Raw genomic sequence first — 27,162 nt, 5'->3', positions numbered from 1 at the left:
CGGGCCGGGCCGACGGGCGGCGGACTATGAGGCGCCCACCATGGTGCGATGCGACCGCGGGCTGCAGATGCTGCTGACCACGGCGGGAGCCTTCGCCGCCTTCTCGCTCATGGCCATCGCCATCGGAACCGACTACTGGCTCTACTCCAGCGCGCACATCTGCAACGGCACCAACCTGACCATGGACGACGGGCCCCCGCCCCGCCGCGCCCGCGGCGACCTCACCCACTCGGGGCTGTGGCGGGTATGCTGCATCGAAGGTACGGCCGGCCCCGGTAACCCCCCCCAACACACACACCACACACCGCACACCGCACACCGCCCCGGGCGCCGGCCGGGCAGGGGGTGGGCGCGGCACTGACTCCGCGCGAGACACAAAGGAGCCGGAGCGAGCGGGCGGGTCCCCTCGCGGCCAGCTGTGTATCAGTTCGGGGTCCCTCCCGGTTGGGGACCCCCCCAACACACCGATCCCACAAACTCCACTAGCACACGCACACCCCCTCGCAACACAGACACAATGAAACACCCCGAAACTCACGCGCGCGCGCCCTGCTGGACCCCGGAGCGATCCCGAGGGGCCACGCCGGCGCCCCCGGGGGAGGTGGAAGCCAGCGAGGGGGCGGGAGAAGGCTGGGGTTGGGGGGAGCGATCGAGAGAGGAGGGGGAGGGGTTGCTTGGCAACCGGTGTCAGTGCGATTGCTATGGGAACTGGCCATCCTGGGGCGGGGCCGGCCGGGGGCGGGGAGCGCCGGGACCGCTCAGCTCTAGCTCTAGGCCCCAACCGAGGGGTGGGGGTGGGGGTGGGAGCTGGGATCCTAGCGGGTCTGGGGGTGTCGGGTCGCCTGAGCCTGACGCCGCCAAGACCCTGCTTCGTCCCCTAGTCTTCCACCGGGCTACTTGTCCGCTTTTCCCCGCTTGGTGTGGAGGGGAGGGGAGCGACACCCAGTCTCCCTCCGACTGGGGCAGCGATCCCTCCGTGGTGGCCCCTGGGCAAGGAGGCTGCGGGAGACGTCGGCAGGGAGCTAGGTGTGTGCGGGGACTACCCGCGGGACCAGGAACAACCTGGGAGGGGTGTGACCGCCGGGTCAGGTCAGGAGGGGCGGGGCGCCGCGACCCCCAGATGCGCTAAGGGGCCGAGTAGTAGGTGGTGTCCGGTTGGAATGCCTCTAGGGGCTGGAATTGGGTGCTCCGGGACTGTGGGGACCGCTCCCTCCGGGGTAGGTCCCCGGACGCCCTCAGTAGCGAAATGCTCCCGACTTCAGCGCCTCCCGGGTGCCTGCCCGCCCGGCTGCGGGACTTGAACTAACAGGTGGTTGTGGAGGGGCCGTCTGGTCCCAGCCAGATTGTGGACGGGTCTGCCGCTTGGTCTTGGCTTTCAAACTGGAGACGGGTTAGAGGACGTTGGCAGAGCGTTCCTTTCCAAAATTCTTGGACACAGTTTCTTCTTTGTTTTTCTGTAACCTTTTCCCGTGTGTTAACTCCGCCCATCAGTTAGTTGATCGGGAAGTTCTCCCACACACCTGGCCTTCCTTACCGCAGTTACAGCCCCTGCAAATAGTTCAGCGTGGTTGGATCTTGGTGGAGGTTGGCAGGGAGCTCTTAAAAAGATAGACCTTTTCTGGCCTCATTTGGAATCATCTAAAAAAGAGGCTTTGTAAAGCTGGGTGGGCTTGGTGCCATCCAACTTGCCCCCTTTCTCTCCCCCTAGACTATGCCTGTTCTCACCTGGAATCCTGCCCACCTTTGCCCTCCACATCCTCTCCCAAACTAGGTTACTTTGCCCTTTGCAGTTTGGAGCTTAATGCCTGGGCTAAGTGGAGTCTACTAGGAGCAGGAATGTGCAATCAATAGTTTGGGAAACAGCTGCACAAAGGATTGGTGGGCCCACAGTCACACCCTCCTCTTTTCTTTTGAAAAACATCATTTTTGTTGTACAATTGCTCAGATCACGAACACCTACTCCTCTCATCTGGAGAATGTACCCACGTCACTACCTGCCATGGCACTTGAGTTAGACACAGAGCAGGGGCTGCAGTGTCCCCCCGCCCAGGCTCCCTGGGACTCTGTCCATGTGGCACAGTAAGTCATACCACTGTCAACACCCAAACACGCACGTAGAACCCAGGCCTTCCAGTTTTCCAGAGGAAATTGGAACTAAGTCCTCCATGCCCGCAAGCCTGGCCTCTACAGAGTGGCTCTAAATTCTCCTTTATTAATTCCTCACCCTAATTAGGATTGATGTGCTCATCAAGAGAGCCCCAAGCTGATCTGGGCAGCTGGCTCTGCTGGCAGAAGGAGGGTGGAGAATTGCCATCTGGGGGACTTCACCAATGCCGCTGTCATCCCCCAGAACTCAAGGGTTTGAGGGCCAAGCCAGGCCACCTCCCAGCACTGGACCATCTTGGACCAACCCACGGCTGGGAGAACTGGTTCAGGATTCTTTGTCGTGGCTTAAATCATTGTGACCATCCCTCAACCTGGGTGGAAACTGCCAGCTTATCTCATAAAAGCGCATCGCAGAGTCCGACAGCCATCTGACACCTACGATGCCACCACCTGCCAGCCTGTGTCCGTGCTGAGACTCAGACAGCACATTAACCCCAGGCTTCTACCTGAAGGCATGGAGAGGCCTGGTCACCTCAATGTTGGCTTTTGTGTGTACAATGCATTATTTCCACCTGTTCTCTAGCAAAGTACCCCAATGCGGGGGGAGGGGGGGGGAGAGGGAGAGAGAGAGAGAGAGAGAGAGAGAGAGAGAGAGAGAGAGAGAGAGAGAGAGAGAGAGAGAGAGAGAGAGAGAGAGAAAGGGAGGAAAGAGATCAAACCTCTGAGCGGAAACTGAAGAAATACTGCAGCAGGCAGCTAACAAAGCACCAGTTGTGATGGCGGGTTTGCTGGCAACTCACAAACACCGGATTCAGTTTCCTGGTTGTTTCCCATAAATGATGTTGCCAGGCCAGGAGAGCCCAGCCCTCTGTGTACGTAGAGCATCCATGCAGTCTGGCAGGGCTGCATGCAGGACAGCTGGGTGCTACCCTGAGCCCCACCAAGGCTAACATCACCCCTGTCTCTTTCTGTCCCCCCTCCAAAGCTAGGTCTTCCCCCTTCTGCCCCTCTATTGGACCTGGGTCAGAATAATCAAGTGCCCAAAGCCTTGTTCATGTTACTGCATGGCACGCTCACAATGGCCCTGAGAGGGCGCTGTCTTCACCCCCATCTGCAGACAGGAAACAGGCTCAGAGAGGGTAAGGCACTTGCCCAGAGGGACTCAGGTAGCAGGCTGCAGAGCCAGATTTGAGCCTTTGTCTCACTACAGAGCTTTTCTGGCCATATCATCCTGCCCTTTCCCAAACAGCTTCTGGGTTGCCATTAAAAATAGAACCAGGTACTTGACTACCGTGGAGCCCAGCTCTGAGGCTGGGCTGGTAGCAGCGTGGAGGCATTTAGGCATTTAGAAGCGAGAATTACACCTGATACACAAATTGCATTACACTGTGCTCCTTCTCTTCTCTCCTCTTTTCTCTTCTCTCTCTGTTTCCGTCTTTGTCTCTGTCTGTGTTTCTCTCTCTCAATCTATCTTTCTCTCTCTCTCCCTTCTTCCACCATGTCTGGATGAGCCTGTCCAAACGAAAATCAGCCATCTGCTCCCTCCCTCCCTGAGACACCCCACACACACACACACACACACACACTCATTCTTTTCTTTGATGACACTCAGCCCAAGGCTGGGGACATAAGAAAGGAGTAATAAATCTTTGCAGACTTTTCGATCAAAGGTCTCGCCAACCAACATGTGTTCAACCTCTAATGCATTTGGGAATTAGGCGAGGTGTAGAATGTAAGCCAGCCTTATGGAGGGAGTATGTACTGTATGCTAGGGACAGAAGACCTTGTGAAAACTGCGGAGGGGAAGAGGAAACTCTGGGCCCAGACGACAGAGCTCATGTCATCATGTCAAAGCCCCCATGCACACTGTTAGTTCCAGAGCATTCACTGGGGCTGCTGCAGACCAGGGTCCACAAGGGACCCAGTCACTGTGCTGTCCTCAGGAGAGCTCTGGCCCCAGAATAAACAATCTTGGCAAAGTTCAGACTCAGCAGCGCCCTGCCCCTCACATGCCCGCATGTCCCCCGCAGATGAAGCTGCCCCCAGCACACCTGCAAGCTCTGTTCAGAACTTAAACTTGAGACCAGGCGTGGTCCCTGTGCCTGCTTTGTGCCAGCTCTGTCCTGGACACTAGGGGGGGCGGGAAGGTATGGAGACAGCCTGGACCCTGAGAGGGAGAGGATCCTTTGCCCCAGTCCTGCTCACCTCCCTCACCTGGACAGCATCTCTCACACTAGGGTACCAAGACTTTATTCACACCATGGCACGCAGAGAAAAACAAACTATTATTCCTGCTCCCTGGGGCCAGGGGCGAGAGAGAACAGTCATTAATGACTACCCAGGGCTCCAGCCCCCAGGCCCTGCCTTGTTGCTCAGAGTTGGGGGTGGGGGCTCACTCTTCTAGCACCTGGAACCCTTTCATGGCAGATCAGCTGGGAAGCTCTGCCTTAAACCACACTCCGTACATCAGACCATTGGGGAGCTTTTGATCCAAATAACATCCTTTCCCCACCTGCTCCAGGCCAGGCACTGGGCTGAGAACCTTTCCTGTCTGTGTCTGCTTTCATTTTCTCTTGCAATAACCCACAGGTAGCCTGTCCAATCAGGCCCTGGTGGGTGACAGCAGCCAGAGCAGGCCTCCTTCCCACAGCACCAGCAAGTCAGCTCCCCCGCAGGCCCTCCTTGGCCCGCTAGTGTTAATAATAATAACAACCATCACTTATTGAAGACCTTCATGCAGGGCTTAACGTTAGTTTGCGTAATTGCCAGCAACACTTCAAGGTAAATATTAATTCTCTGCCTTTTATAAGTGTAGGAAATCAGGCTTAGCATGGCCATAGCTCCTGAGTATCAGGACGCCTTCTGCTGTCCGGATCTTGGCTGAGAGTGCCACCAGTCGGGGGCTGTCCTTTATTTGAGCCACACAGATTTGGGAAGGGGCAGTTAAGAGTATTGTCTTAGTCAGCTTGGGCTGCCATAACAAAATACCATAGACTCGGTGGCTTAAACAACAGACCTTTATCTCTCACAATTCTGGAGGCTGGAAGTCCAAGATCAAGGTACTGGCCAGCTCAGTTCCTGGGGAGAGCCTGCTTCCTGGCATGCAAACTGCCACCTTCTCTCTGTGTGCTCATGTGGCAGAGAGCTAGCTCTCTGGCCTCTTCTTAGAAGGGCACTAATCCCATCATGAAGAACCCACCCTCATGGCCTCATTGAAACTTGGTCACCTCCCCAAAGCCCCAGCTCCAAGCACTGCTGGGGTTAGAGCTTCAACATATGGATTTTGGGGGGACACAAACATTCAGTCTGTAGCAGGGGTGTTCTCCCTTCCTGTTCCTGCTTCATAGCTGGTGCTCAGTCCCTAGTCATTCAGGAAGGGGCCCTGGCAGTCCTTTCTCGTGTCTCCCTTCCCTTCGTGCCCTGCTGTGTCTCTTTACCCTCCTCTGTTCGTCACTCCTTTCTCTCATAAGAAAAAATCAGCTCCTTTTAACTGGAACCCCCTGACTTAGTGGGGGAGAAGCTGGGGACCCCAGCCTGAGAGCTGACTTAATGGCCCCACCACAGAGCTAACTTTGGAGGAGCCTCATATCTGAGGCTTCAGAAAGGCCCAGTAGGAAGCCAGCAGCTCTTTAAAAGATACTTCCTATGTCAGTCTCCTCAGAAGGCTTAGACTGTGGGGGGTTCCAGGACCTAGTCATGGAAGCGTAGAGTCCCAGGGGCCTCAGGTCATCGAATCCAAGGTCTCAGAGGTGAGGGAGGAAAGAATAGCACCGCCAAACTGGAGCTATGGAAAGAGCCTGGGGGGCCTCCCTTTCCTCATCTGAGAGCGGGGCCTGCTGATCTGGAACATTCTCCCCACCTCTGACTTTCGGCCACACAAGACCCTGAGAGCCATCACTTCAAGGCGAACCAGGTTCATTGTGGCCTTAATGTGGGCTCATAGGAGGAGGAGGGTGTTTCTCCAGCTGGAAGAGCCTTTGAGATTACTTAGTTCAGCGGCTCTCAACCTTTTCTCTGCTAAGACACACACTTAAGGGATATAAGTCACCTGCCTGCCGGCCACACTTCATTCATTCACTCACTCATTCACTCATTCATTCATGCATGCACGCACCTGCTCTGTGTCAGACGTGTGAAGCTCTGAGTCACAGTGGTGGACAGGACAGACATGGTCCCTGCTCCCCGGGAGCTGACATCTAATGGGGTAACTGATGCAAACAGAGCAGGGAACTGTACTGGGAGAGGCTGGGAGGGATGCTGTCCGTCGAGGAGACAGGAAAGAGCGGACAGAGGACTGAAGGCAAACCTTCCAGGAAGAGAAAAAGGAAAGCTGAGACCCCAAGGAGGAAGAACCTGGTGAGAATAGAGGAGAGTGAGCCAGGAGGAGGAGGAGGAGGAGGAGGAGGAGCTCGGTGGAGGGGGCGGGGCTCCATCGCTGGGGGGCGGGGCTCAATCACTGTGGGGGCGGGGCTCCATCACTATGTGTGTGTGTGGTGGGGGGGCAGTCCGGGAGAGGCTTTCAGGTCAGAGTCAGGAGCCTGCTTTATTTTATGTGGGATCATGTAAACCCCTTTTGGGGGCTTTGCAGCAGAGGAGTAAACTGATCTGATTTATGTTTTTAGAAGATCCTGTAACTGTGTGGAGAATGGAGATTCAGGAAAGCAGGGGAGCCCCCCAGGAAACCAGTCTGGATATTGTTGCAAGTGACCACACTGGGACCTGGGACCGAGTGGCAACAGCAGAGATGGGAGGAATGAAGGGCAGGATGGGAGGAGAGAATGACGAATCAAGGATGACTGCCTGGATTTTGGACTATGGCAGCTGGCAAGTTAGTGGTACCACGTCTAAGTTGGGAACATGGAGGAACAGGATTGGGAAAGGAACTGAAGTGTGTACCCCTGGGGGTCCCCATCTTTTGACATTTCTACCCAACACCCTTACAGCCAAGGAGTGCCAGAAAGCACTATACGCATAGATCATAACTCAGGAGAATCACAATAACTCCTAACAGTCCCAAGCGTGTGGGTTCATCGTCAACTGCCCCTCATGACAGGTATCTCAACCTTGGTACTATTTTGGGCCAGATCATCTTGTATTTGGAGCTCTCCTGTGTGTTGTAGGGTGTTTGGCAGTATCTCTGGAGCATACTCACCGGAAGCATCCTCCCTCCTGCCCTCCATGTTGTGACAACCAAAAATATCCCCAGACATTATCAATTGTCCCCTGGGGTGGGGGTGGGGGAGCAAAATCGTCCCCCATGGAGAACCACTGTAAGGGAAGCACCGTTTCGATGTGGGCGGTGGCAGACCCGGTTCCTGGTAGCTAGCAGGAACACCACTCACTTCTCTTTCCTTCTAGAAAAGGCATGGAATGCAAGCAAGTAGGGAGAGCATCTCTATTCATGGGGTGACCTGGCATCTGCTTTAGGTGACTGGAGGCGTAGATGGTGCCAGTGCCATTCCATTCTTAAGAGTAATGAATTGCAGGTGACACAGCTCACCCTGCCTGCGACACCCTAGCATATGTCCACACCGGGGATGAGAACTGCTGATGTAACCTGATCCTCACACTCTGTAAGCAAAGGACACGAAAAGCCAGACAGGCAGAGTGACTTCCCCAAGGTCACATGGCTTCTTAGTAACAGAGCCAGGAGCAGAACTAGGTGGCGGACTGCCTGGTTAGGGCTCTGTCAGCACCACCTCCCCTGGGGCCAGCACCTGGGTGAAGGTTGGAAAGAAGCGGCCACCATAGCGTGGCGTAAGCAGCAAGAAATGTGGAGAGACAGGGAACTCGCTCCCTGGGGGCCTTTCTCTGCCACAGTTCATCAGCTCCATCATGGGTAACCTGCGAACACACACTCACAGGGACGTGCGTGTGTGCACAGGCTGGCTCTGCTGGAAACAGCTTCAAAATGAGAACAGACTGGCTCTACCTACCCCCGCCCCCACGCTCCAGCGATAGGCCAGGCAAGCCCTGCCTAGATCGACCCCCGAGCTCTCCACAGTACTTGCGGTTCAGCCCCATGGCATTCTGGGAAGTGCTACATGAGACCGTCTTTTCTGAGCTGCAAGTCAGGACTTGGCACCAGACCGAGCACCTTTTTTTCCAACATATCAATTTCTTCAGATGAAAACTTTTCAAAGCTGCGAAAATTACATCACATGATTTTACTCTTGTTTAGTTCTTCTTCCTCCAATGGAAAAAATAAAGAAAGGAAGGAAGGGACAAGATAAAGAACAAAATAGGCGAGGGACTGGGGTGGAAGTTAAAATAAAATTGGGCGAATAAGATAATAGTTGAGTCTGGTTGATGCACAAAAGGCTTGCCGCAAAGGCTGGCTGAGTTGCCAGAGGTGGGCCACAGATTTGTCTCTGAGCTTCCTGGGGGCTGGGACAGAGAAAAGAACATGGCCACATATGAGTCACAGTGTACATATAATAAAAGGAAATTAATGCTTAGGCAAAGCCTAGCTCTTTCTAGGACAGAGGCCTGGAAGAAATGTGTTCCATCTCTCCTGATAGAAGGGACAGTCTATCACAGTAAAATTGACTGTTGAAAAGGCAGGAAGGAGTAGAGGAAAGGAGCCAGGTTTCAGGGAGAGAAGTCCAAGCTTTTCCAGGTAGCTGTGTAGCTTTGGGCAGGTTACTTAACCTCTCTGAGCTGTTGTTCACGTGCCTGGAAATGAGATAATAAGGCAGCGAATGTGAAAGTCCCCAGCACACAGCCAGAGTAGGTGTTCTCCAAATGGAGCACTTGTTCAGAGAACGCTGGGAGAAATTGGGACTGCCCCTGGCCTCTGTACTCCACCAGGCCCCTGGGTGTGTGGCCAAGGGATCTAGCTGCCAACCTCTAGCACACGGGGGGCTGTGAAGGAAGCCCGAAGGTTATCCATCGCTGGGCGGCCATCCGGGCAGGAGCCAGCTAGCCCTGCCCCTTTGCATTGCCAGGGCTCCCTGATGTGTCTGCTGCATCCAGGTGACCCTCCAAGTGACGCTCCAGGGTATTTGCAAAGCAGACAGAACCTCCCTTCTCAGACCCCAGGTTCTCTGCTGGTTCGAGGACTGTAGGCTGTGACTTCACACTTAACTTTGCTTGGCCTTGGCATCAGGCCTTCTCACACACACACCCTCTCCCACCTCCCCCCCACACACACACACACACACTGCCCTGGAGACAGGATGGGGACAGGGAGCCGCCCTGTTGGGGGGCTGGAGCCAGAGACGTGCTTGAGTTTGAAGAGTCCTCTGATTGTTTTTGCTCTCCTAAAACATCACCCTCGCTTCTACCCACCCCCCTAAACTTCTATCCGCCCTTCAAGCCACCTTTGTAAAGCCAGCCCTACCCTAACTCTCTCCTTCCTTGGGCCCCTCAAGCATTGATGTCCCCCCAGCCACAAGGGGCTCCACTGCACCTGGGCTTAGAAGGGCTTTGGGTTTTAACTGGGGCTGCTCTTGCCCCTTCTCCACTTATCCTCCCCTCCCCCACTTCCAAGGAGCGCAGACCTCCAAGTTCCCTATTGTCACAGCATCCAACCCTTCTGTGCTTCCTACCATGCCAAGCCCATGGAGTCAGAGGTGCTCAGCAAATGCTGTTTTGGTTCCTCCGCCATCCTACCACTGCCCCATCTCAGAAGGAGTGTGGAAAGGCCGAGAGAAGTTGCTTGACTCAAGCCCAGCTCCAGAGCCTGAGAGAAAAAAAACAAGACCTGGGTTTGAGTACAGACTCTGCCAATTGTCAGCTGTGTGTCTTCAGGCAAATCACCTAACCTCTCTGAACTCCAGTTACCCTCATTGTAAAATAGAGGCAACACCGAATCAACCCCTGGGATTGTTGTAAAGGTTATATAGGGGGAAAACACAATGCAAAATAACCCTCATGGTGCCCGGCACCTTGTAGATATTAAAGGCATGATTGCCTTCTCCCCATTTCCATGTTTCCTGAAACTTGGAAGTTTTCCCAGAAGAATTAAGTGGCCCAACCTTTGCAGCCGAGCTAAGTGAAGCCCCAGGTCAGCTCGTTGACCTCCAGGGTGTGGGAATGGAGAAGCTGAGCCAGTGGAGAACATGGCACTGTTGCCTCACCTCTCGGAGGCAGAACTGCCCTGAACTGCTTCTGCGAACCATCAAATCAGAACATAATGCTGTCAATTAGGAGTTGAAATAGGGCCTAGCACCGATGGCAGCCACCCAGGCTGCGTGTCGCCTCGTCCCATTCCCCGGCAGGCACTGAGGTTACAGCTGTGACCTCCAGTGTCGCAGGACATGGGCGGTGGTAAAGGCAGACGGGGCAGGAATGTGGAGGCATCAGGTTGGGAGTCAGGAGACCTGGCCCTGGGGACTGGCCCTAATTCTGCCACTAACCGTCTGGACAATCTTCTGCTTGTCCCTTAACCTCCTTGGTTTTCTTGGCTGTCATATTGGCAAATGACACCTGCCTTTCCCCCCATGCTTCTTTCATCCCTTCCTCCTTCCTCCATTCTCCCTCCATCCTTTCTTTCTTCTACCCTTCACCCATCCTTTCCTCCTTCCTCCCTCCATCTTTTCTTTTCCTCTTATCTCCCTCCCTTCGTTCTCTCTGCATTCTCCCCCTGTCCTCCCCCTCCCCGGACCCCGTTCTGTGAAAATCCAATGAAACGATACTTGGGAAAGTGCTGTGAAAGGCACAGTGGCTGTGCTCCCACAGAGGCACTGCAGAGGGGACAGGATTTCAGGCTCATTTTCTTGGAAACACTGTTGGCTTAGCCTCTTTTTACCCTGACACCTCAGCAAGGACCCGCCCGCTGGCGGTAGCCGCGGATGTCAGATGTGCTGCTCCTGGCTAGTGTGTTCTCATCTCTAGAGAATCAGCCCCGTTCCCGCTCCACCCGCTCCGTCATTAGTCCGCCCATCCAGCAAACACCAAAGCCCACTTTGTGCCCCACACAGTGAGGGCCACCGCAGAGGTGAAATAAAAACCACTTTCCTGCGACACCCCCTCTCAATCCCGTACAACCCTCACCGGTTCCACCCGCTCCACCTCCGGAAATCACCACAGCTTTCCCTCCACCTCTCGCGACCTCACTTCCAGGCTCTGCCACCTCCCACCTGGTGCCCCAAGTAGTGTCCTGACCAGGCTCTCTGCTCTCTCTTCTGCCTCCCACCCACCCCCACCCCCATGCTGGCCCTTCAATCATAGCTAGAAGCATCTTATAAAAATATAAATCAGATCGCATCATTCCCCAGTTCGACACCCTCCAACGGGACTACATCCCAATTGTGATCAAGTCAAGCCCATTCCCTGATCTATGAAGCCCCACAGATCTAGCCCCACATGCCTCTCTGACGTCGCCCACCAGGAGCTTCACTGCCCATAAGAGAGTCAGGGAAGGTGCATTCCGAACCAAGTTTAAGTGATGGTTAATGGGACAGATGCTGTGGAGGATGGGCATCAAAGAGAGCAGCATTTGAATCCTGCTCTACCCTGTATTAGCTCTGTGACCTTGGGCGAATTCCTTAGCTTCCTTGAGCCTCAGTTTTCTTATCTGTCAAATGGATATAATGATACACACCCCTAGGCAATGGAACCATCCCCCAAGACATAGAACCAAGGAGGAGTCAGCTGGGGATGGGGGACAGGAGAGCTTGGCTGTGGATGAGTCGAGTGCACAGGGCTGAGGACCACTCTACAGGGTTGAGGCAGGGCTGGCCTGGAGACACCGATGCAGAAGTCACCTGCTGGACAGAGGGAAGCAACTCCTCCCTGTGAGGAGATGTCAGGCTGTGGATGTCGAACCCCAGGGCCTTGGGTACCCCTATGGGACAAATGGCAGCGTGGCATTTGCATTTTCCAAACGAAAACTCTAGATAAAAGAGCAGGCACTAGATTTCCTGTTGTCGTTGGTATAAGAGGCGATATAAGAGGTGTTACTGAGATCCTGAAATGTTGGCATTTCTAATTTTGCCGGGGAAGTGGCGGAGTGGGGAAGAGATCCAGAAAATTTTAAATTAAGACTGCCCTAGAAAAACCCAGACCCCAGTAACAGGTCAAGTTCAAGGGACATAAAATGACTGGTGTCACCAGGGCCATATTCATGGGCCTGAGACGTGTGCAGTTGGACTTTGTGCGACAATTAATGCTTTGCTGTCACATCTTGAAGTTCATAATCATGTTGGAACAAGAGGACTCGCATTTTCATTTTGCACTGCACCCCAAAAATTATGTAGCCACTCCTGGGTGTCCTGTTCCACCCTAAGAAAAGACTTTGATTAGAAGATGCGTGGGACGGGGAAGCTGTTACCGGAGGGAAGCTGATACCAGAGGGCCCTGAGGTTGCACAGAAATTGGCAGCTGGGGTGGCGGGGGGACAGAGGTGGGTGCTGGAACCAGACCTCACCCCACTCTTGTTTTTTCCAAAGCCCACCACAAACACTACATAGAGCCAAGGGCTGCCTGGAGAGCGGTGTTACTTAAAACTCCATCATTGTTAAGCATTTATGGGGTGCCTGCTGAGTGCCTGCCTTCATGCGGGGCACTGTGGGTACACAAAGCCCTTGGGGAGCTTCCTTTCTCGGTCCAGGGAACCCGCAGGAGAAGGACGGGCAGCATAATACAGCACAGGGTATGGAGCGCATTAGAACAGACCTGGGTGTCAGGGCCTCCTGCCGGGGGCTCTAAGACGACCTGTCTCAGGGTCTTCAGGAGGATCAGATGGAAAATACACGCAGGGCCTCACCACAGACTTGAAATACACAGTGGCTATTTCGAATGGCATCTTGGAGAGCAAATAGGACATGGCGGTGGAGATGGTGATGGGTGGCCTGGATCCTGGAGTGAATAGGGGTTTGAATCCAGGCTGCTCCTCCTACTAGCTGTGGCACCTTCAGCCAGTCATTTCACCTTCTTCGAGCCTCAGTTGCTTTCTCTGCAAAATGGGGATGTTAGCAATACCTGCTGTGCAGATTTGTTGGCAGGAGCCGAGATGAGATCTGTCAGTGCTTAGCTTGGGAATGGAATCAGGTGTTCAGTGCGTGGTGGTTATTCTCATTTGCTAACCCAAAGAATGGCCTGTATGTGGGGCAATGGGAAGGGGTCCCACAGTGAGGATGGGTCTCAGAGGGAGGGAGCCTTTGGCTAGACCCCAGCCCCCAGCCCAAACCACAAGCCAGGAAAAGATGATGGTTCCCCAAAGACTCCCTGAGGACATTTCAGGACACCCAGGCTGCCTTCCAGGGGCTGGACAGTCCGGCCAAGGCCGTGTCACCAGCTCATCTTTGCCATGCGGTGGGGGGAGGGCGCCCCACTTTTGCTTCCGGCCATCACTCCGAAAAGCCCGATAACAAGCATGCATTGATGGCCCCGGGTTCCCCAGGGCGAGCGTGCTGTTCCCGGCTCCCATCTGAGCCCTCGCCCGAGACATTTTCTCGCTTCAGCAGTTTGGCATGTCATACAAAGGGGCTCTGATCTTTCCTGATGTCCAGCTCCTCTTGCATGAAAAATAGCTTTTGTTGTCTTTCTGCCTACGGATTCCTGCATGGGAGTCAAGGCCAGATGCCTGGTGGGTGGAGAGTCCTCCATTTGCCTAACCATTTGGAGGGTCTCCCTTTTTTCCACCAAGGTGGCCATTTGTGGTCTGTGGCCAAGGCCTTGAGGTTCAATCTCTTGGGAAGGTTCCCGCTGGCTCCTCACCTGTCCCCTACCTTCACACTGGTCCACTAGTCTTCCCATTCTGTGACTGTTTTTGATGTGTCCCAAAGGTCCTTGTTTGGGCGGCTGCCACGCCCACTGCCCCCACCGTCACCACACCCACCTGGCAGCCCGGTGGACTCCTCCTGTGAGCATCCTCTGAAACCCAAACCATTTGTTCTTTCCCGTCCCCCGCCCCTTCTTCCCCCTTTCTTTCTTATTTGTATTTCTAATTCTTTCTCCCCTTTTCGTTTCTAGTCTGCCATGTTTAACTCACAAGCCCCCTCCTACTTCCTGTTCAAGGCAGGCTTTTGAAAGTTCTTGAAGCATTTACTAGATAAAAAATGTATTATTTCAAACTCTGTGATTATTAGGAGGGTTATTAAACACGGGGAAAATTCTATTAAATAGTAAATTGAGTGTGTCAAAAAAACCCACAGATGTGGAACCTCTAAAGGTCATCTGGTACAAAAGAGATAGGAATATGGCTGTGGCTATTCTATGAGGCTGGGAAAAAACATTGGAAAGAAATTCACCAAAATGGTAAAACGTGGTCATGGGAACTATGAGTTATTGATTTTTATCTCCCTCTATCTTTTTCAAATTTAAACCTGGTGTTTAGATGTAAAAAGCACCAGGGCCTCTCTCCAGTCCTCAGATAGCTGAATGGAGGTGTACGTTCCTTCAGCATGGATGGTGTTCCTTCTCTTTGTTCTTAAACGCATCGAGGAACACACTCCCCGGCAGCGTGCCCAGTCACCTCTTGTCAGTGTTTTATTACTGTCCACCCCTGACTTATAACCAAATTGATTCCTGGATGAAAGCCTTGCCAGCCACGCACAGTTGAATCTTTATTTCCTGTAAGCACAGTTTGCCCTCTGGATTTCCATTCCTAGAAATCCATCTCATACAATCAAAGTGCCCAAACTGACCACAAAAAGAAGTGAAGAGAAAATAAAATCCAAATAGATGGTCTTAACCAACTTTTATCACATATGTAAAACAAAGCACTTAACATAAAAGCTGTGTCATGGAAGGTTCCTTCGGGGGAATTGTTCTGCCGAAGCCAGACTGCTTAAGGTTTCTTAAAATATGAACCCAGTGACGTTTGAACAGAAGATGCTTGCTTGATTTTTCCTGGAAAATCTCTCTGTGGCAAGTTTAAGCATGCTTCGTTGCACCCCCAAATCCTCAAACGCTTTAACGTACAGGGTTCTTCTCTCTCAAAGTTTTTCCATTGCCAATTCCATCTGTGTAAATTCTTTACAAAATAATCTTTGCATGGTGATACTGGAGGAAACGCAATTTCCATTGTCACTTGTACCAATTCTGTGACAATCCCTCGCTCTTTGCGTCAACCGAGACAGCTGACCCTTCAAATGCCAGGCGATGCCGAGGTCTCAGCTTCCATGTCCTTGTTGCCAGGTGCTCATTAATGTTACGTTTAGCTGTTAGCAGCCCTGTTATTAAAAACAAAGATGAGTTAATTTATATTTTTGGATTTTAAACCCTTATCAGATATATCATCTGCAAATATCTTTTGATCACTTCATAAGGTATATAAATGTCTAATCACTATGTTGTACACCTGAAGCTAATATATAATGTTGTATGTCAACTCTCATCAAAAAATAATTTTAAAAAGAAATAAAAGTGCAAGTGATATACACAGAGAGGCAGACAGTGAGGTTCCAAGTCCAGTAGTCCTGCAGCTAAGATGTCCAATACTTGGATTAGAAAGCTGTTCCTTGGTATTTACCAAAATTGCTGTGCCTCTGATGGTAATGTCTGCTCCTTCTTGTTCAGTCTTTCCTGGGGTTGAAAACAAAGCACTCATATACGGCCCTTGAAAGCCCTTCATTTTCTTGGAAGTGGTATTTGTGTCTTCCGCCAGTCCCACCATCTCTGGAGGATCAGGGAGGAAATTTACTTGGTGGTTTTGTCTTCTCTTTTTAAACCTGGTTGCTTTCTCTAAACTGTTTCTGGTTTTCCATCAACAAGCTTTGGTGGCATGTCTGTGGGTACTACACACTCTGGGAGGTGCTGAGGTCCAGAGACCTGCAGGAGACCCTCCCACTTATCAGAGGCGGTCATGTAGCGGCCCACGAGCAGGAAAGTGGCCAGGCCAGCCCTGCGCACCCCTAACGGTACCTGTGTTCCCCTCCACCCATGCCTGCCTTTCCACCCCACACCCTTCCACTCACTTCATGGAGGATCTAAGTCATGAATATTAAAAAATAATAATAAGAGCGACTATCTAGTAAGCACTCACTGTGTACCAAGCCCTATGTATAGTATCTCCAGAACTTTCCATATGTTATCTCATCTTATCCTCATAACAGCTATGATTTCATACTATTTAATTATTTAAAGAACTATTCCTTAATCAGGTATACTATATATATATATAGAGAGAGAGAGGTAACACTTACCTGGCCTTTACTGTATGCCAAGAACTGTCCCAAGCACTTTATAGATATTGGTTAAGTTCATTCTTAGCCACCTGTAAAGTAGGTACTATCACTACTTCTATTGTGGAGATGGGGAAACTGAGGCACAGAGGGGTTCAGTAACTTGCCCAAGGCCTCAGAGCTAACAAGTGGTGACGTCAGAATTCAAACCCAGGCAGTTAAGCTTCAGGTTCCATCCTCTTCAACGTTGGGCTGTGACAGTAGCTGTCACTTCTGAGAATCTCTTACGTGCTGGCACTTTGCATAGTTCGTTTCATCCTTCCAACACAGCATGGGTACTACTTCCCTTGTGGGAGGTGAGGAGATGAGGCAAGCTTACCGGTCTGGGACACGAGCCAGCATTTGCACCCAGGTCTCTGGCTCCAAAGCCCGTTCCCAGCTCTTTCTCCAACCCCATGTCCTCTGCCTGCTGCATGTCGGGGAGAGGAAGCAGACTCCGTCTCCCCGAGGAGAATGTGAGGTGGCTTGGTGTCTTGTAGATATTTCAAGTGACCCCAGGAACCCAGGAGACACAGTGCAGGCTGCTGATGCTAGTCGGGGGAGGGAGGTTAGATGTGAAGAGAGAGCAAGACCCCACAGGTGCAGCCCAATGGTTTCCAGACACTGGCAGTGGGCCAGGCTGGCACGGCAGTCTTCTCGGAGGAGGTGGGCACAGCGTCGTGACCAGAACAGCACACAATGCAAGGCTCTAGGTCTGACTCATGCAGCTTGGAGAGAAAAGATTCCGCTGTCAGACCGAGGGCGGCTCTTAAGATGGGGTGCTCTCAGCAAAGAAGGTGAAAATCATTCTGCTCAAGACAACTCCTTTAAGGAGACATTAACTGTGCACGTCAAACCCCAGAACCCACGTTTTGCAGGGGATGCCACCTGCCAGCACGCTTTCACACCCAGATTCCAATTGTTGGCATTCACGTGTTGACTCCTGGCTCACGAAAAGCAGATAGGAAAACAGAGCCTGATCATACTGTATCCCTTCATTCATAGCAAGTTCAGATGCTGGCAACACTCATCTAGGGCGATGGAAGCGAGCGACCTGGCTTTTTCTGTGGAACGCAGACCAGGAGGGGGCAAGAGGTAGCCTCCAGGGCTGTGAACATGTTGTACATCTTGATCTGGGTGGTTACACGGACGTAGACATTTGTTCATCAAAACGCACTCTTAGAATTACTCTCTGTATTTTATCCTCAATAAAAATTTAAAACAGACAAATACATGTCTGGAATAACAAAGACCCCTCAGGAGGCCTGCCACCAGCCCTCGCCCGACCCCATTGATCCCTGCCTGCTGGCCTGTGTGTTCTTTATTTCTAGTCAACCCAGCAACTACTCACTGGGAATGTATGCACCCAGCTAAGTTCTGAGGACTCAAGGATTCATTCCTTCATTCAGCAATTATTTTTGTGCCCAGCCTCTTGAGAACGCTGCTTGACCCGCTAGAGGAAAAAGATGTTCCCGTACCAGTGAGGTCCATGATTCTGAGCTGTTCAGAATGACAAGATCTCCCACTTGTGCATGCCTCATGATCTGTCATCTCTCACGGAACCCTCACAGCCCCACAGGAGACCATTTTCTCTTGGCCGGGCAACTGTGATTTTGAGAGACTGCTTAGTACTCTGCCCTGGGGAACTCATGCCACCAGCCCTCATCCTGCCCCATCTGTCCCCCAAGACCCCGCTTTTTTTTTTTTGTCTCTATTCAAGTCTAGCAAATACTGAATGAGAACTTGAAAACCAGAATCCCAGACTGAGTCCCGGGCACCCAAAGACTCATTCATTCATTCCGCAAACATTTATTAAGTACCTGCTCCTTACCAAGCAGCGTTCCCAGCGGTGAGGGAAGTTTTCTTCACTGCAGTGAATAAAACAAACAATTCGTGTAATGATTATATTGTCACAGGGGAGACAGACAATAAGCGAGGAAAACCGGGAATGTCAAGGTGTGAGGGTTGTCAAGATAGAGTAGCCGGGAGGGGCCTCCCTGTGGTTTCCGGAGTCTTTCTAGGTAACAGGTCATCTGAGCCAGTTTTGAAAGATAAACATGAGTTTGGTTGAAAAACAAGAAGGGGGAGAGGGAGCTGGGCAGAATTAGCAGCATGGGCAAAGGCACACGGTGTGTGCACCCGGGCATATTCCATGGTCATCGAGTGCCCACCATGTCCCGAGTCCTGAGGGAGCCACTGAGGGTGCACGGGACACAGAGCATGTTTTGGAATGCTGAAGAAATTCAGAGGATGGAACGGAGGGAGCAAAACTAGAGGCAGGGAGACCAGTGCAAGCAAACACTGGGAGAGTCCAGACCAGGGGTGATGAGCCCTAAATTAGGACGATGGAACGAAGGAGAGAGGATGGTTGTGAGATCCGTCTTGGAGATAGCCCGGATGTAGGGATGAGGGAGGAGAACCCATCACGGGGCAACGGGGTAGGTGGTATGTCACCAAACAAGACAGGACACCTGGAAGGAGCAGAGGACTTTATGAGTGGGACTGAGGAGTCCAGCTCCAGGGTGAAAGCACAGGACATGTAGAGCGAACAGCGGGGCCCTTTACAGCAGTTGATCTGGTTGGTTGGACCAGACCAAACAAAGCTCTCGTGTCTTAATTAATTTCTTCACTGTTTAACTATCACCATTTCACAGATGGGCAAACTGAGGCACAGTGAATTACAGCAACTCTTCCAAGAGGCAGAGCTGGCACTGGGATTTGAACCCAGGCAATCTGGCTCAGGATGCCACACTCCTAACCATCACATTGTGAGGCAACCCAAGAGAGGCCTCCACCCCCTGGATGCAAGGGAGAGCTGGGAACTTCTCTGGGGCAGTGGGAGGGGCCAAGCAGACTGGTACTTGTTTCTCAGCTGGCATGGGGTAGGTAACTCTGCATCCCAGGACCCAACAGGTGTGACCATGACGGAAGAAACAGACCTCACTGAGGCCTCCTCAGCTGTGTTTCCTGGAAGGACTGTGCGCGCCAGCTGGCCTCCCTGCATTAGTCATGTCTCCATCCTGCAGTGCTCACTGGGAGAGAACATAGTTGCCACTTACTGTCAAGAGAGACGCTTAGCTGTCATCACTCTAGAACGAAGCCCTGGAGGACCCAGAACACAGCGATGAGACATGCTCAACATGGATGAGCCTAGAAAACATTATGCTATGTGAAAGGAGCCAGACACAAAAGCAAGGGCTGCCGTAACAAAGTACCGCGCCCTGGGTGGCTGGAACAACAGAAAGGTATTGCCTCACGATTCTGGAGGCCAGAAGTCTCAGAACAAGGCGTCAGCAGGGTGGGTTCCCTCTGAGGGCTGTGAGGGAGAGTCTGTGCTGTGCCTCTCCCCAGCTTCTGGCGTGTGCTGGTCAGGTTCACTGTTCCTTGGCTTGTAGGTCTCCGCCTTCATCTTCACATCGCATTCTTCCTGTAGGTGTGTGTCTGTGTCCAAATTTTCCCTTTTTATAAAGACATCAGTCACATTGGATTAGAGCCCGCCCTAATGGCCTTCTTAACTATATCTGCAATGATCCTATGTCCAAGTAAGGTCACATTCTGAGGTCCTGGTGGGTTGGACTTCAGCATATGAATTTAGGGGGATAAGGGACCCAATTCCAACCTTAACAACCACATGTTGTATTAATCCATTTATACAAACTATCCAACATATTCATAGAAACAGGAAGCAGATTGGTGATGACTAGGGGCTGGGGGGATCGGGGAATGGCAGTAATTCTGAATGGGTACAGAGTTTCCATTGGGGTGGTAAAAATGTTCTAGAACTAGGAAACAGGGGCTTAGAAATATTAGTTAACTTGTCTGAGGTCAGACGGCTACAAGTGGTTAAGATGAGACTTTTCCCAAAGCTTGTGTTCTTCCCATTACAACTGAGTTCAAATTGAGGTTTCTCCTTGGACAAGTTATTTAAATTCTCCAAGCCTCATTTTTCTCATCCATAAAGTGGAGTCACTAGTATCAACCCCACTTGCTACCCATGCGAGAATTCAGGGAGGTAATGTATGTAAGAATCACCGGCACATTCTAAGTGCTTCATAAATGGTCGTTATCATTACTCTATCAGTCAGGGTCCATCCAGGAAAGCAGATAGAGGGAGTCTAGACAGAGGAAGGTGATGACCCAGGTGATGAGAAGCCATACAGGGGAACCATGAGGCACCCAGAGGTGAGTAACTACAGGAAGCCCCTGCCACTCCTACAGTGGAGAAAAAACAAGAGGACGTAGTCTTACCAGAGTCCAGATGCTTGGATCATGGAGGAAGCGGGGACCACAGAGGGAGTGATTTTCCAGAAGGAACTCGACTCCCAAAAGAGGTGCAGCAGCTGCCACAAACACTATCCAAGGGAAAGGAGGGAAAATACCGACTTCTCCCTTCCTCCCGCTCTCTGATGTTCCACCAGAGCCTCCTATTGGCCAGACCTACCCAGAAGCGAAGGGCAAGGGAGCCTGGGAAATGTAGTTCCCTGGGATACAGGGGCATTCTCTGCTGTCCGTGGGTTGGTGAGCAGTGTCTACTGTTGGTTTGTGTGTGCTGGTTCACATATGATACCCGTGTGCTGAGATTGGAGACTTCTCTGGTGTGTGCATGCCACAGGTCTGCAACAAGGAGGCAAGCAGAGTTGCAGCACATGCATGCATGTGCTCCTTGGCCGCACATCCCCTTTGTGTGCACAAAGCATGTGCAGCTGCACACAGTGGGGCCACAGAGCCACCCACCTGATAGGATGCGTCCTGACCATATGAGTCCCCGTGTGCCAGCACCTGGAATCATGTGAGGCCATCACACGGCACCTGGAGCTGCGTCTGCCTGCAGCCCATCCCATAGGGTGGCTGTGGAGGAAGGACCAGGTTGGGTACAAACATCCAGGCTCAGCGCTCTCTCCTCTGTGGAGCCCTGTCACTCAGCCAGTCTCGTCATTTGACATCTTCCTCCTGTAAATGCCCCCCAGTAAGTGCGAGGACAGAGGAGCCGGGGAGAGAGGAGAAGGGCCCTGGAATCTGCTGCACCAGCTTTTCTTTGAACGGAGGAAGCAGCTTCTCTGTTTTCCTTAGAAATCCAGCTCCGTCATTAGGCATTTTTCCCCATCTGCCTATTGATTTCACGTGTCAGCCTGGCCTCCTGCAGGGCCTGCCCCCTGACACCTGCCCCCTCCTGGCACCTGCCCCCTCCTGGCACTCACTTCCCATCGCCTCCATTTGTTCATTTGGCCCTTGCATGTCTCGCCGCTCAGACAGCACCAAGCAGTTCACGGTCTCCACTGCTGTTCAGAGGGTCCCAAGGGATACAGGACATGGGGCCAAGGGCTGGGGTGGGTGTTGGGGGGGAGGTTTTACCTCTCTCAGGTCCGAACATTCCAGAAATTCCTTGATGGAGGCCAAATATAGGGTCTTTTCTGATGTAATCAAGTTAAGATGAAATCATACTCAATCAGGATGGGTCTTAATCCAATAAACTGGGTCTTTAGAAGAAAAGACACACACACACANAGAGAGAGAGAGAGAGAGAGAGAGAGAGAGAGAGAGAGAGAGAGAGAGAAGGCCCTGTGAAGACAGAGGCATAGATAGGAGTGAGGCAGCCAAGGAGCACCAAGGATTGCTGCAGACACCAGAAGCTAAGAGAAAGGCACGGAACAGATTCTTCACTAGATCTTTCAGAGAGAGCAGGGCCCTGCCAACATGTTGACTTTGGACTTCCAGCCTCCAGAACTGTGAAAGAGTACATTTCTGTTATTTTAAGCCATCCTGGTTTGCTGTGTTTTGTTACAGCAGCCCGAGGAAACTAATACAGGGAAATTAATTCAACCTTACACATAACTGTCAAGTTATGTGTAATTGTCCCCATGCACTCTCTAAGAGTGAGTAACCTCAAATAAAAGAAATGTGGCTTTTCTTAGCACCTGTGTGTCCTCTCATTTAACCCTCCCACCAACCCTATGATGTAGGCACTGTTATTATCCCCATTTACACTTGAGGAAACGGAGTCTCAGAGAGGTGAAATCATTTTCCCGAGGCAGCATGAATATTTTTCTTTCTTATTTGGTCACTGGCTGATTTCAAAGCTGAACTGAGCTACTGGAAGCAAAATGGGCACGTTTGGATGAGAAATATTACTTTCCTATGCTTCTTAACAAATTACCACACGCTTAGTGGCTTAAAACAACCCAGATTTATTATCTCACTGTTTCCGTGGGTTGCAAGTCTGGGCCAGCTGAGCGGGATGCCCTGCCCAGGTTGTGGTCAAGGTGCCAGTGGGGCTGCCATCCTTCTGGGGCTTCGTGTTCTCTTCCAAGCTCAGTTGGTGGCAGAGTGCGTTTCCTTGTGGCTATATGACTGAGGCTCCATTCTCTTGCTAGCCATTAGCCAGAGACCTCTCTGCTCCTAGGGGTGCCCACGGTTCCTTGCCACATGGCCCCACTGGCAGTTCACAACATGACAATAAGCTTTCTTTCAGGCCAGCAGGAGTCTCTGACTTCTTCTCCCCCTGCAACCTGCCAATGGAGTCTTATATAACTAACCTAATCATCGTATTCACAGGTGCTGCCCACACTCCAGGGAAGCACACCAAGGAGTGGGGATTTGGGGAACTACCAAGTTCAGATGAACTTGATTTTGAGACTGAGATGAACTTGATTTGGAATCCTGGCTCTCTGTGACTTGGGGTGTCACCCTGGAGAATTTTCTTCTGCACCCTTTACATCTGAGTCTTCTTATTTATAAAAGAGACAATGATAGCGGGCGGACTCAGGGCTGTCATGAGGATTAGATCAGTTAAACCGTCAAGCGCTGGCAGTTGCTAGGAGCTCAGTAAGTGGCAGCTGGCAGCTCCCTCCCTTCCCTTTGCAAGCGTATCTCCTTCACAACGGAAAACACAGGATGGGTGCAAGGCACCTGGCCCGGGAGCCAGAAGGCCTACCCAGGTTTCCGCCTGACCTTGGGGCAGGGCTTGACCGCCTCTTACCCTTCTCTCAAATGCAGCTTTGCAAGATGAAATGGGGTCCCCAAACAAACAAACACTGTGGATAGGCCTTCCTCCCTGTAAAGTGTGGGGCATGGTTCTCCTTTTCCCAGAGGCCAGTTTCCATAGGATGGGCACCCTCCCCTCCTGGCACTGAGCTAAGTGATGGAAGTGTGCAGATCGGTGGCAGATATCTTTCCTCCTGTGTGATCTCTCGTTGGTCCATCTAGCACTTTTTCTCTGTCGTAACCCTCAAGAGAGTCTCATACAGACCAGGTTTTTCCTACCCAGACAGGGCATGGACCGTCCTATGCAGCCTCCAAATATTAACCCTGGAAATGACCTGACAATGCCCACCCACACATTGATGATTCTTGGGCGAGCGAGGGCCTTGTATGTTGAGGGCCTCACCTGGCCCTGATGTTGAAGCACACAGAAATCAGAGGTGTGAAGGCACGGGTCTGCAGACTGAGCTTTCTTTGCCACCTCAAGGGAGAGTTCCAAGTTGAAATTCCACTGTCTACTGTACAATTCAGCCTCACCTACCACCCTGCTGGAATGCCATGGGACCTTCTCCAGGGGAAGCTGCCTGCCACTCAACTCTGTCCATCCTTCAAGACTGTCTCAGAGGCAGCCTTCCCCATGAAGCCTTGACCTCACTCATTCATTCATTCTTTCTTTCTTTCTTTCTTTCTTTCTTTCTTTCTTTCTTTCTTTCTTTCATTCTTTCATTCATTCAACTGAGCACTGATTCTCCCAGGCACAGGGCGTATGTCAAATAATAAAGTCCTTCCAACTGCACAAAAGGAACCCAGCCCTGTCATGAGTGGCTGGGGAGGGGGTCAGACAGGAACAGCCTGTGTGAGCCCCTCTGAGGTCTCCCAAAGCTCCCTGAGCCTGATAGAGTCTGGTGGGGGCTTCCTGAGAAGGTAACAAAGTGGGAGAGGGCTGTGGGGTTTGAAATGCTTTCTCCAGAGAAGACCAGCCCTGGAGGCCAGGAGCCTGGCTTGGATTAGCCCAAAGTGGACTTACCGTGATGCATGAGAAGCCAGAGTTCCCTTGCATGGGCCCTTCCTAGGCCCAGAGTCTCATTGTGTGTTTGTAGCTGTGTATTCTTTTCCTTTAAGAAGATCTGTCTAATTGCACAAACTTCAGGGCCCAGCGAAATCTAGATCTGTCCCTGGTTGGGCCGTAGATATAAGTATCACCCAAGCAGGACTTCTCAGGAAAAGGGGGCTCCTGCCTGTGGGGACACCAAGAGGCCCTTTAGGAAAGAAGGTTTGGGGGCCTAGAATATCAGTGCACACCTCTAGGGGTAGCCCACTTTCCTCCAGCAGGTCTCCCTAAATCAAGCTATTAAGGGGACAGAGACATTGGGCTGCTGGCCCTGAAACAAGACCGATCTCTCAGGATGTCATTGGGGATTCTTCCTGTCTGAAGCCAACCTGCTGGTCCTGTGCCCCGGGCCGGGTAGGGGCCCCCCAGTAAGGATGTGAGTGTGTTTCCTTTCTTTTCTCTGTTCTCCAGCCCCCCAGACAGTTAGAAATCACACTGATCAGACTGACCTTTCCAGTGCCAGCCAGCAGCCCTCATTTCTGCCTGCAAACACAGAGCCCTCCAACCTGGCTGCCTGAGTGTCTGGAGGGAAGTCCCAGAGGGAACGCCCACCCCTGCATTCAGCATTTCCATGTGTCAGCACCCAGCCCTGTCCACCCGCTCAGGCATGGACTGGCAGTAAGACATCTCATGCCCACACATGTGGTGCTCGACAGGCTGCCGCCCAGCCAGCCTCACAACCCTAGGCTGCCTGGTTCATTCGTGTGGGCTCGAGGCTCATGGTAGGGGCTTGACATTTGCTAAGAGGTTTTCCATCATTTATTAATGAGCGTTGGCAGCGGTCCTGTGAATCAGGTCTCGGCTGGAAACATGGGCTCTGAGAGGCTGGGCAGGCAAGGCCACTGGCTTCCAGGGGCTTGTCATCTGCTGGAAGATCCTCTGGGCTGCATCTGTCTGCAGGTCACACCCCACAGTGTTTGTCTACTCAAAACCAAGCTCATACATTTGGGGGCAAAAGGCACTGGGGCTAGGCTGGGCCTCTGACAAGAGCACACAATTGACCATCCACTTTCTCCCCCATCACCACCCCAGCTGGAGCCGCCATGTACCAGCTTGTCCACACACAGACAGGTTGGCACACCCTATCATTCAAGGACAAAAGCATTTCAATACTGGGCTAAAGTCCCAACGTCCTCTCCTAGAAGGGCAGACACGCATGAAGGCACATCAGGCGCTGTGCCAAGGGCCTCTCCTGCTTTACCTTAACTCACCCTCCGAGGCGGGTCCTGTGATTATCCTGGTGTTTGGAGCCGGAAAACGTGGCACAGAGGAGTTGAAGCAACCTGTCAAGTATCAACAGCCCATAACAGGCTCAGCCAACTACCAAACTGGCCCCCACGTGGCCCGGTCTTGGTGACCACTGAGCTGAGTGTCATGGAAGTAAAAAGCATGTTACTTTGGAACCAGATAATTGAGTTCAAACCCTGGCTCTGTCCACTTGCTCTTTAAATCACTTCCTGGAGCCTCAGTTTCCTCCTCCATAAAATGGGGACATGGGTACCCACCTTTTGGGTTATCAGAGGATTTGGCAATAAACATACTGGCGGCGTGGCCTGGGGCCCCACACAAAGTCAGCTCTCAGTTCCCCTTCCAAACTTCTCGGAGGCTGATGGTGGGCAGAGGGTGAGTTGACTGAGTGATATTTCCAGGATGAGAGGGAGTGAAGGGTGGGGAGTTACGGTGTTGATATGAGGAGGGCTGGAACAATTAGCCCCTGATGGCTTTGTGAATGTAAGTGGAGCGAGCCCCCTTGCAAAGTACGATAGACTCCATCTAACATCTTTATTTCTCTTTAACAAATTTCCCCCAGGGCCCATTTCAAATCAAGTTAATGCTGGGATCCAAAGGTATAAAGCCCATAACTCAGAGGCATTAAATGTAAAGCATTCAGGCCTCCATGGATGTGATGCTGGCTCCTGGCCATGTCTCGAGCCACTGGCCTGGGTCACGGCACCTGGACAAGCTTCATTTTCCGGCTGTTACTTGAACGGCTGGAAATCGGCGTCCCAGGCTTCTGTCCACAGACAGGGAGAGGTTCTGCCAAAGAACTGAAGGGTGTGCTATTCCTGTGTCTGGGTCCAGGTCTCAACAGGGAGGAAAAATGGCTTACTGAATAATGAAAGCTTTGCCTTGCGTGACTCGGCGGTGGCGTCTCCCAGGGCCTGAGGCAGTGCAGACTTTTCTGCCCCCGCTCAGAAAGGGGGCATGTTGGAGGGCAGGGTGGAGGGCTCAGGCCTCACAGGGTCCGTGACTCTGTTTGCAGCATCTTCTCATGTGGGCCAGCGTTTCTGAAAGCAAGACTGTAGGACTGAATGGCAGAGTATATGGACTTGAACACGGGATCTAGACAGACCCCAGGGTTTTCGCTTCTCTTCTTAGTGCCATCACTTCAGCCTATTCATGCGGTGGTGATTTTTACTTTGGTTTTAGAGTTGGTTGAAATGGATCTTGTCTGACAGCGACCACACTGGATCCCCAACTATGGTTCTCGGAGTGCAGCCCATGCATTCAATTCTAGAACAGTCGTATTCATCATATTACAAGTGGCCCAGGTTTCCAGGAGTGATTTATGGACTTAGGAGGGTTGATGACAAGCGGTGTGTGTCATTGGCATCTCGTGAACAGGGAGGCACTGCATGTCCTTTCAGTGTTGTTACTGGGCATTCTGGTGGCATTTCTGGGGTATTTCTCACCCACGGGGGGGGACGAGCGATGAGAGTGCAGGGTGGGTGTTCTTTCCACCTTTCCCCTGTGGACATGGAAACAGGGGGGCCAGGACAGAGCAGTGCCCTCCACACCCCCAGCCCCACAAAAGCCCCCTTTGGAGAAAGAAGTTCAGTGCAATTCAACTAGCAT

General features: G+C 52.0%; 1 protein-coding gene and 1 long non-coding RNA gene across 2 annotated transcripts in view; one reads left to right on the top strand and one right to left on the bottom strand.

Moving 5' to 3' along the window:
* Window positions 1-6: 6 nt before the first annotated feature.
* CACNG4 (calcium voltage-gated channel auxiliary subunit gamma 4) overlaps window positions 7-27,162 on the top strand; it is a 53,053-nt gene continuing 25,897 nt past the window's right edge. Inside the window, exon 1 of the mRNA XM_019637615.1 lies at window positions 7-260. Within this exon, the coding sequence (XP_019493160.1) occupies window positions 41-260 (220 nt within the window). The 5' untranslated portion in view covers window positions 7-40. The remainder of the gene's footprint in view (window positions 261-27,162) is intronic.
* On the bottom strand, window positions 14,736-17,349 carry LOC109380247 (uncharacterized). The gene is made up of 2 exons (XR_002123420.1): window positions 16,200-17,349; window positions 14,736-15,227 (listed from the first exon to the last, which is right to left on the bottom strand). It is a non-coding gene; the product is annotated as an uncharacterized LOC109380247 (long non-coding RNA).

This window comes from Hipposideros armiger, unplaced genomic scaffold (genome assembly GCF_001890085.2).
Source record: "Hipposideros armiger isolate ML-2016 unplaced genomic scaffold, ASM189008v1 scaffold_34, whole genome shotgun sequence".
NCBI classification, from domain to species: domain Eukaryota; kingdom Metazoa; phylum Chordata; class Mammalia; order Chiroptera; family Hipposideridae; genus Hipposideros; species Hipposideros armiger.
The sequence above is the reverse complement of the archived record's forward strand: the minus strand, read 5'-3'. Positions and strand labels throughout refer to the sequence as shown.